Source organism: Pan troglodytes, chromosome 18 (assembly GCF_028858775.2).
Source record: "Pan troglodytes isolate AG18354 chromosome 18, NHGRI_mPanTro3-v2.0_pri, whole genome shotgun sequence".
In the NCBI taxonomy this organism is placed as follows: Eukaryota; Metazoa; Chordata; class Mammalia; order Primates; family Hominidae; genus Pan; species Pan troglodytes.
Window position 1 is genome coordinate 53,275,084 of NC_072416.2, and position 10,604 is coordinate 53,285,687.

General features: G+C 51.8%; 1 protein-coding gene across 3 annotated transcripts; it reads left to right on the forward strand.

Annotated features, from left to right (window-relative positions):
- The first annotated feature begins 3,765 nt into the window (after positions 1–3,765).
- Positions 3,766–10,294, forward strand: IRX6 (iroquois homeobox 6). Of its 3 annotated transcripts, none has more exons than XM_001167355.6 (6): positions 3,766–4,699; positions 5,886–6,143; positions 6,844–6,953; positions 7,134–7,441; positions 8,246–8,854; positions 9,842–10,294. In XM_001167355.6, the coding sequence occupies exons 1-6, from the start codon at positions 4,655–4,657 to the stop codon at positions 9,847–9,849; spliced, it is 1,338 nt and encodes a 445-aa protein (XP_001167355.2). In that variant the 5' UTR covers positions 3,766–4,654; the 3' UTR covers positions 9,850–10,294. The 3 variants fall into 3 exon arrangements, 2 of the variants coding, with proteins under 2 accessions (XP_001167355.2, XP_009429085.1); XR_010152622.1 differs by having other exon boundaries at positions 4,304–4,699; positions 8,246–9,338; positions 9,845–10,294; XM_009430810.5 differs by having other exon boundaries at positions 4,318–4,699; positions 9,845–9,937.
- Positions 10,295–10,604: the final 310 nt, after the last annotated feature.

The following is a 10,604-nucleotide window of genomic DNA, read 5'->3' on the forward strand; positions in this document are numbered from 1 at the left end:
TCCTGGCTGTGATTGGCTTTCTATATGTTTGAAATATGGTTCTGTGAAAAGACCCAGAATCAGGAGGTCTGAAGTCTGATCCTTCCTCTGCCACTTACTTGGCTGTGTGATCTTAGACTTGCTTCTCACCTCTCCAATATCCTTATCATGAGCCTTAAGTAAGATAAAGCAGAGGTGTTTAGGAAAGCTCCCAAGCACTCAACAAATGCTACAGAATTTTACTATTATTAACACACTTTATTAATTTTAACTCTAAACTGAAGTACAATGCTGTCAAACCAAGACCTCTTCATTCAGTCTTATTTTTTACTTTGTCCCGAAGAAGTTAATTCTTTCTTTCTATTTGGCACCTTTTTGACAAGAGGCTTCAACACTCTCATCTGGGAATTATTGTCTTTTTATTTTCCCCTCCTGATGCCAGAGTTGCTGTTGACAATATGTATTCAGGCAAGGCAGGGACTCACTGCATTTCACAATCAGATGCCATGCACACTACTTCCGTCAAAACAATTAGTGTTCATTTCGGCTTTACTCCATGAGACCTGCGGTGACTGATCAGTATAAATTATAGATGCATCTGTCCAGATGCACTTGTTCATTCATGCATAGATTTGAGGAAATTTTATTCTTCTCAGTTCAAAAACAGTCACTAAAAAATCCATACTTAAAAAATATAACTTAGCACATTTTCAACTCTGTTATTATGTTCATGTACTCGCTCATTCCATCTGGGATTTGAGGCATTTGAAGTTGATTTGGGGCATTTCCAGGTTATATTTCTCCCCTGTAAAATCTGCTGTCTTTATAAATCATTAGAAAATCATAGACATTTTTAAGCCAAAATAATGAAATACAGTTTGTTTTTCCTCTTTTATTGTTTGTTTGTTTTTTGTGGTACCTGCATGCAAGCTTATTGTGAAACATACATACTTTACTCCGCCTGCTCAGGAACTTCAGTGCATTTGAAGCAAAGCAATAAGAGCTTCAAATAAACAATGTGGATTAGTACTCTCTGGTACAGATAGGCTTTTGATTGTTTAATTTGTTTCACATTTGTTTTAATGAGCAGCTAGAGGAACTATCAGGCATGTTGCACAGTACAACAAAAGAATCTCTATCATTTGTTTAAAATACTTTAGGTGGAATGACTCCCTTAAATATAACTGGGAGTGTCTATATTTGATGGATTTATTTACTTGCTTCAATAAAATTCTATGTGTACACATATACAATTGGGGCTTTTTCTCCGAAACTAAATTAATCAGTGCTGAACAAAGCAATGAAAAGCTGCCGGGGTGGAGAAGCCCAAGGCTGCTGAAGTGGGAGTCTGTGAACCGTCAGGAGGACAAAAGCAAATTCCACTGCAGCTTCCCCTCAATCCGATTTTCCAAGAAACAGACATCTTCTCACCTGAGGTTTCTGCCAGACAGAGGTTGATATTGGCTTAACCCACTGGCATTGTTTTGTTACGAGGGTCCCAAAATAACAAGAAGAGTAGGCACATTTCATAAAAACCATTTTTAGGAAACCCCATTAAATGCTCAAGGTGGTAACAATCAAATGTCAGCAAAACAGGGGAGGTTTACCGTGGGTGCAGCCTCTCCCTGGGAAGGAAATGTTAAATCAAGGTCTTGCAAGGCTGGGAAGCCAGAGGAGACATGGCAGGCCTTCCTCCTTGGGAAGTATTTTGATAGAAGCTGCAAAAAACCATCAAGCAACTTTGAGGACAATAGAAAAGGTGTCTTAACATAAAACCTGCTCTTTTGTTTGTTCGCTTGTCTTTCCAGAAGAAGAAAAATGCCAAGATATCTTCATAGTCCTACTTCCCAATTTTCTTCCCCACTGGTCCTCAACATCCTCTTTTCTTTTTAAAAAATTGTGTTGCTTTTCTCAAATCCTAGAGAGCAAAGACAAGAAGTAGGCCTGGAGGCCCTGCACACAGCATTGATAAAACAGAGGTCTTATAAATCAGCTAAAAATCAATAAATCCTATATGGTAGTTTCTCCTTTGCAACCATATCGCCAAGGGACAGGGCTAATGCTTTTTCTCCACCACCAGCCCCATTTTTCTGTCATAAAATTAAAAAAAAAAATTCTGCTTAGGAACAAATGGGCAATCGAAGTTGCTGAGTCAGTATTTCTACTATCTAATTTTATTACTTTACAATTGACATACCTTCCCTCTGGAAATGTTTGCAATTAATTAATTAGCAGTAATCTTCCCCAAGGGATGAATTTAATGAATACTCTCCAATTCTTACTTTAAAAAAATAGCATAGATGTATCCAAGCTGCAAGTGTGTGGATAGTTCCAAAGTGCATTTTGAAAAATCAAGGGATCTATCTATTACTGTGAATTTTTATCACTAAGTCAATCTGGTGAGGACTATAATTCTTTTTCTAACTAGGAGTTTCCCTGGATGAACGCAAGGTTTCTCCAAGGTAACAGCAGCAGCAGCAGCAGTAGCTGTGTTTGTTAGTATTTAGAATGGAGCTTGTCCCCATGTTAACAATCTCTTAAGCAGAGGAGTCTCTGGTTTGTGGCTTCTTTAAGCTCCTTGAGCATTCTGCAGAATGTGTTTTAGAGATGTCATGCTAAAGAGATCAGAGAAAGGTGCTAGTGGCAAACTTGGAGTTGAGGTACGCCCCGTCCAGGGCCCCAGACCTTGCCCCGCCTCATACAAGAACCCAGAGCCGTTGCTATCTTCTGGGCCACAGGCTCTCGCGTTTCAACTAGAAAATAAAACTGGGCCCTTGAACCAACCCCTATGGCTCCTTGGAGGAGTTGCAGTAAGAGCCTGGGAGAGCATTTTAAAAGTATAAAGCGCGGTGACCCCGGTAAGTGAAAGGCAAGGCTTTCTGAGGTTTCTGGCCTGCAAATCCCACTGGATCCCTGCAGTGCCCACCGAAGACCTTCCCCTACCAGACCGACAGTCCCTTTTCACCCCTAGACGTCGCGGGTTGGAGGCTCTCAGAAGGGCAGCTGGGGCCAGAGTACTGAGCCTTCAGATGTGCAGTCTACCGTGCTCGCAAATTGGAGGTTCCATGTCTCGGGGCCAGGCCTAGAGGAGGTAGCCCCTTCCTGGGTACCAACGAGCCTCCCCCACCCCCGCCACCGCCCACCCATCAGTGCCCCTTTGAAGACCCCTGGGATGGAGTGAGGGGGTGGTCAGACCGCTGGGCCCAGCCCGGCATCCAGGAGGAGCGCAGGGAATGGGCCGCCCTCCCGGAGCGCTCCACTGCGGCTCTCCAGCGCCACCCCCAGCGGAGCGCAGGGGCTGCAGCCCGGACCGGGCGCCTTCTTCAGGCTCCCTGGCTGCCCCGCGGCCACTGCGGGAGGCGCGCGCGCGAGGCAGCCAAGCCTTGCCTTCGGAGGAGATGGCCAGGGATCTTAGCAAGCAGCCTGCGGCTGCCAGGGATCGGACCTGGCGAGTTTCCCGACGGAATCTGAGGGATCCCGAGCCTCGGCCTCGAGGGGGCGCTATCCGGCCTACTCGAGGACCAGGCAGCTGCAGAAGCTCCAAGGTCAAGGCCCTGGGCCGGGCCAGGGCTTGGAGAGCCGGAATCTAGCCCGAGTCCTGGGGAGGCTAAGGCGGGGAACCAGATCCCCGAGGACAAAGATGGGCGGGCCAGTGGGATCCACCGACGCTGCCCGGAGCTGCTCCAACGAGAGCCGGGCCTGTGGCGTGAACAAACTTTACTTCAGCGCAGGGGCGGAGGAACCGGGCTGGAGACTTCTCCCCCGGGCCTCTGCTCTCCTCCACCTGCCAGTGCTCAGCCTCCGCCCAGCCTTCGCCCACCCCAGCTCCCTCCCCCTCCCCCGCGCGCCTCTGTTCACTCAGACTCCTGTCTCCCCTCTCCCCTCCTCCTTCTCCCTCTTGCCTTTCTCCCCCACTTTTCTCCTGTCTCTTCTTTTGTATTCTCTCCTCCCTCGCCGTCCCGGTTGCCTCTCGCCTCCTCCGGGCCGCAGGGGAGGAGGTGAGCGCGCTGCGCCCGGGGCCTGCGCGGCTCAGAGGGAGGCGTTTCTCCTACTTCTCCCGGGTAATTTAGAGAGGTTGTGTGTGTGTGCGCGCGCGCGTGAGCTCCAGGCGAAAAGGGGTAGGATTCAGCGCCGAGCAGAGAGGGTCAGGGTTTTTGACGTTCCTCGCCAGCTGCACAAACCTCCCGGAGCAAGTGTGAGTGTGGATGAGAGTGCGCGCGCGCGCACGGGCTGGCTGCGCTTGGCACGCTTGGTGGCCCAGGGTCCCGGGGCCCGGGGTCCCGTCTGGCGGCCCGGGATTACCGTGACGTCACATTGAGCCTCTGGCCACCTTGGACTGGGACACCTCCGGAGCCTCACAGCCCCGCGCCGCGCCGCGCCTCACCTCGCCACCACGCGCCTTTGGGAACCCGCATCTTCTTCCTTCCCCTGCCCATCCATGGGCCCTTCTGTCTTCCGGACCCCACGGGCCGGAGGGGCGCCTTCCGGAGCGCAGGGCTCGGCAGCCGGGCTGCCCTCGGCTCTGCCTCCACTGGGGCCAACCAGGCGAAGGAACCGGCGCTGGGCATCCGCAGCGGTGTAAGGAACTGAGACGCCTCACTGCTGGGGGCGCGGAACAGCTGGGCTGAGACGGGAACTCGACAGGGAAGAGAGAGACGGGCCAGGGACAGCCACCATGTCCTTTCCACACTTTGGACACCCGTACCGCGGCGCTTCCCAGGTAAGAGGCGCCTCTATGGGGGGTAGGGGACAGACTGGGTGGAGGGAGTGCCTAGTGCACGGCGCCTGCCTCTGATCTTCCTCCTCTTGTGTCCTGGGGGAAGCCAGAAGGAGCAAGGACCAGGGTAATGTGTCACAGCCTCCTCTGACATCCCCAGTCCCTAAATGAGAACGTTTCACCCCGGAGTGCACGCTGGAAAATCTTGTGACCTGAAACATGAGCACTCTGACCACGCGCTCAGTGAGGTGGGTGGGATCACAGGGATCTCCCAGTCAGGCCTCCTCCTATACAGAAGTCTGAGGTGGCCGGGAGAGAAAGAAAGAAAGAAAAGAAAGAAAGAAATAAGGAAAGAAAGAAAGAAAGAAAAAGAAAGAGAGAGAGAGAAAGAAAGAAAGAAAGAAAGAGAAAGAAAGAGAGAAAGAAAGAAAGAAGAAAAGAAAGAAAGAAAAAGAAAGAGAAAGAAAGAACTTGTAGGCTACAACGCTGTCCATCTCACCATATTGTTGTTGATTTGTTGACCTCGGCTATTCTCCTACCCCTTCCTTGGGCGGGCCCAAGCTCTCCGGTTCCCTCGATTTTCCAAACCAAAGTGGATGTTGTGCAATGACAAGGGTTTCCTGGGAAAGTTCTGCGGACACCCCCTCCACTGTTCTCCAGCTTTTCTCTAGAGTTCTGAGTGTATTTTCCTGTTGTCTAGTGCCGGCTCGACCTTTGACCTGCTGTGTGATCTTAGACAAGTCTCATACTCTCTCTGATTATCCACTCCCAATCTATAGAATGGGAGCAGGAATGAGACGTTAATAATGGTCTCTAAGGCCACCTTCTAGCTCCGCCTTTGCAGGATCCTGGGAGGAGGGTAGGGAAGGGAGCAGAGGGTTTGGTGTCTTTAATTCCGGTTTCAAAATGTTCACATTTTCCCGGCCTCCTGGGGCTCTGGGGCCTTAGCAATGGAGTAGGAGCATCTATATGGGCAGTTTGGTTAAAATGCGTTTTATAATTCCCGTCCCAGCACCTAACAGAATGCTCAGCCCAGGTGGCATTTAGTTAATGCATAATGAAGGAATGAATGAAGGAGCAATCTGATTATCTGATTTTCTCTTCTTTGTTTCTAGCTCCCTTCAGCGGGAGCGGGGGCGGGGGTGGGGGGGGTCTCTGACCTCCAGTGCCCTCTCTCTTGCCCCTATAGTTTCTGGTGTCAGCAAGTTCCAGCACCACATGCTGCGAATCTACCCAACGTTCTGTCTCAGATGTGGCATCAGGCTCCACCCCAGCGCCCGCTCTCTGCTGCGCACCCTACGATAGTCGACTGCTGGGCAGTGCGCGACCGGAGCTGGGCGCCACCTTGGGCATCTATGGAGCCCCCTATGCGGCCGCTGCAGCTGCCCAGAGCTACCCTGGCTACCTGCCCTATAGCCCAGAGCCCCCCTCACTGTATGGGGCACTGGTGAGTACAGGGGTGGAGTCCCAGGGGAGTGAGCAGTAGAGACAGGTGAAATCCAGAGAAAGTCAAGGAAAGACCCACACCTCCCGAGGAAAGGAAATGGTTAGGACTGTGTGTATAAGGAGGACAAAAAAATACAGTACCTTACAGTTTGCAGAACTTCATACTGTTTAGAAAACATTTATACTCCTATTAATTCTGTGAGGTAGGCAAGTAATCATTAATCTCAATTTAAGAATGAGGAAATAGAGGTGCACAGGAGTTCAAATACTTTGCCCAATGTCACAGAGATACAAAGGGTCAGAGAAAAGCTCCTGAAGAAGAGTAAAGCAGGAAGTGCCCCAGCTGGTGTGTGTTGTGGGGCAGGGGGTGGGGGGGGGCAGTAACGGGGGAAAGGAGGGAGGGACAAGTGGTACAGTAATAACAGCAGCTAATATTTAACTACTGCTTATTCTGCACCAGGGATTCTGCCAAGCATTCTGCCAGCATGGTCTTCTTCAATAACCTATAAGTACTATTATCCCCATTTTACCAAGGAAGAAATTGAGGCACAGAGTGGTTAAGCCACTGGTTAAGCAACTGTGCCCAAGGTCACACGGCCAGTACCAGTGGCCATACTGGGATTTGAACCAGACCCTTAGCTACCACCCCATGTGCCCCCTCCCCAACTGTACTCCTGAATTCTCTTTTCCTCTCCCTCTAGAATCCACAGTATGAATTTAAGGAGGCTGCAGGGAGTTTTACATCCAGCCTGGCACAACCAGGAGCCTATTATCCCTATGAGCGGACTCTGGGGCAGTACCAATATGAACGGTAAGGAGTGAAGGGGCTTGGTGACTGGCACTGTGAGTCTTTCCTCCCCCACTGCCAAGGTAGGGTGGATGGTGGCAGGGGAGAGGGAGGGAGCTGAACCACACTTCCACGCCACAGACTGTCCTCTGCCTGCAGTTCCTTGTTCCTCTTCTATAATGTGAGCCAGGTTCTCCCCCACAGGTATGGCGCAGTGGAATTGAGTGGCGCCGGTCGCCGAAAGAACGCGACCCGGGAGACCACCAGTACACTCAAGGCCTGGCTCAACGAGCACCGCAAAAACCCCTACCCCACTAAGGGTGAGAAGATCATGCTGGCCATCATCACCAAGATGACCCTCACCCAGGTGTCCACCTGGTTCGCCAACGCACGCCGGCGCCTCAAGAAAGAGAACAAAATGACATGGGCGCCCAAGAACAAAGGTGGGGAGGAGAGGAAGGCAGAGGGAGGAGAGGAGGACTCACTAGGCTGCCTAACTGCTGACACCAAAGGTACTGAAAACGTTCACCACCCCACCTTAAGGGTTTTACAAGTCATCAAGCAGTTTGGTCTTTCAAAAGCTGCCCTGTAGGGTAGATTTTCTGGAAGGTCCTCAGACTTACCCTTGCACTTCCCTGCCTGTCTCAGAGCATTAGCCTGTGCACTGCCTTCTACCTGTAATTCTCTACACAACCGGCTTCTTCTTGACATCAAAGTGTTACCTCCTAAAGTTCTTCCTGCCTCACCCAAGCCAAAATAGCCTCCCAGTTATTTTCTGTTCTGCCAGCCTGTTTGGATTTCCTTTGCCATACTTGTCACTGTGAGAAAGTTTACATACCCAACTTCCCTCTCTAGAATGGCAGCTCCCCCAGAAGCCTTACTTGCTGCCATATGCCCTACACACCTAATACCTAAATGATGGCTGGCGCTCAGTAAATATTTGCTGAATTAAATGATATAACAGCAGCCACTTGTAGATGTTGAAATCGAGTAAAAACTGCCCCCTGGTTTTTCACAATTGAGAAACAGATCCAGAACTCAGGCAGCGCCAAGTGGCATTTCCTTGGCTTGGCACTGCTCGCGAGAGGAGGAGTCCGCTAAAGGGTGGTTGCAGGGCTGGGGCAGAAATTCTTTCCCAAGGACAGGCGGCCAACAACCCTGGGCAAATGCAAGGGGTGGTACGTCAGGTCTGGTGAATTACACTGCGGATGCCCTGAGTGCAGGGCGCTTCTTGCTAAAAGCTTCTCAGGGATGGACATTCCTCGGATTTCCCTTGGGCCCTGGGGCTTTTCTCACTCGCTCTTGATTTCCTGCAGAAGTTACTGCTAGCCAGGAGGCCCGGGGGCTCCGGCTGAGTGACCTGGAAGACCTGGAGGAAGAGGAGGAGGAGGAGGAAGCTGAAGACGAGGAGGTAGTGGCCACAGCTGGGGACAGGCTGACGGAGTTCCGAAAGGGCGCGCAGTCACTGCCTGGGCCGTGCGCTGCAGCTCGAGAGGGCCGATTGGAGCGCAGGGAGTGCGGCCTGGCTGCGCCCCGCTTCTCCTTCAATGACCCTTCCGGATCGGAAGAAGCTGACTTCCTCTCGGCGGAGACAGGCAGCCCTAGGTTGACCATGCACTACCCATGCTTGGAGAAACCGCGCATCTGGTCTCTGGCGCACACTGCGGCAGCCAGCGCTGTTGAAGGTGCACCCCCAGCCCGGTCTAGGCCACGAAGTCCTGAGTGCCATATGATTCCTGGACAGCCTCCTGCCTCTGCCCGGCGACTCTCAGTCCCCAGAGACTCCGCGTGCGACGAGTCTTCCTGCATACCCAAAGCCTTTGGAAACCCCAAGTTTGCCCTGCAGGGACTACCGTTGAACTGTGCGCCGTGCCCGCGGAGGAGCGAGCCTGTAGTGCAGTGCCAGTACCCGTCTGGAGCAGAAGGTAGTGGGCCCCCAACGGCGCTGGGAGTATCTATGCAAAAGACACCCACCTACCGCCCCGCCCGGCAATTGCACACCCTCTGCCATTCCCGTCTGCCCAGGTCTCCCACAGACCTGACGGGAGATTGCTTTACAGCGCTCTTTCAGACGGAAGCGTAGAGATAGGTTCTAGTACTCCCTTATTTAAAAGTCAAATAATAATAAACTCACAGGCAGACTGTAATTTACCTAGAATCACTTAGAAAGCCGTTCGAGAGATGGACAACCAGGATCTCTGCATTCGTGTGGTCCAGTGTACTGCCAAATCCACCAGGTGTGCATCACCATGCTCCTCTAGCACAATCGCCCTTGTCCCCTGCCTGCCTTTCAGAGGAGACTCGCTGGTCCCCTGCTGTGCTGCTCAGAGAGTTTACTAGGGTTGGGCAAGCACCAGGGCTTTTGGAGAAGTCTAAGATTGTGGGCCAGACGCACACCACAGATTTAAGGTCAGTGCTTAAGTCCAGCTTGCAGCCCTCTCTGTGTCCCACCAAAACCCCTGGAAAGTTGTAGACATGCCCCTGCGGTCAGCAGCTTCAGGCCCCAGATTGGTACTGTCCCTAGAGAGCACTCTACCAAGGGCTCATCCCCAGGCAGGCCAGTGACTGCCAATCAGTGTCCCCTGATGCTGGCTGGTTCTTTCACTGTGTTAAGGACCTGGTGGAAGGGAATTTCATCCCACAAAGGGACATTCCCCAAGCATGAGGCAGCCTCCAGCAATTACTGTCAGATTCTGCTCTTTGTAGTAATTTCTCTCAGGATTAGCTGCTGGCTTAGAAAAGTGGGTTACACTGTTATTTGAATTTACACAACGGATCCAAACATTACCTCTGGCAAGCTAATTGCCTCTAGACCCTTTGCTTGCCTTCAGAAGAGACATGGCTGACCCAGAGGTTTCCTAAGAATTGCCAGTAAACAGCCTTTGGGTTTTAATCAACCTTTCCTCTCTCAGCAGGTTAGCGCAATGGCTGCGATTTGCTAAAGAATCTTGGAAATGGGCCCCACGTTTCGAATTCATCTCCAGGTTAAGAAGCTGCCAGACCTTGCCAGGGACCAGGAGCTCTCACTTTGCCTAAGAGACAGACACACAGAAACCCTCCTAGCAGCTGTCCTTGCACGCAGAGCTGGGGTGGTGGGCCGACTTGAACCTTAGCAGACCCCACGGGAGATGGCAGGGCACCTTGGGGAAGGCCAAGTGGGAGGCTGGGAGTCTGCCCCACCCACCGACTCTACCAAGTCTCTTCCTCCTGTGGATTCAGCAAGGCTTCCTCTCCTGCTCACCCCTGTCTCTCACCTCCACCAACCCCACTCACTTTGTAACTTCATCACTGACCCGGCCAATAAGGACCCTGTGCGTCTTCTCCCCCTCCTAAGCCCTTGTGTCCTTAAAAATAATCAGTCCGAACCCATGTAGTGTGGCCTATCTTTGCCAGAGGTGCTTGAGAGGTCGGTGTGCAGGCAAAGATGCATTGCGGCCAGGGATTCTTGCGACAGCGCGGCGTGGGCTGCATACCTCAGTTCCTTTAGTAGCTGGGAAAGAAACTGACCAGGTAACCGACAAGGCCGTGGCGCCTGCAGCTCAGCGGACTAACCGCTGCGTAACCAATCCGTGGAGCCAAGCTGACCACCTCGCGGGTCCTGCGCATGGGAAGTGGTGGGACTTGTCAGGATGTTTATCTGGAAACTGCATCTGTTTCCGGGTTCGTATTTGGGTT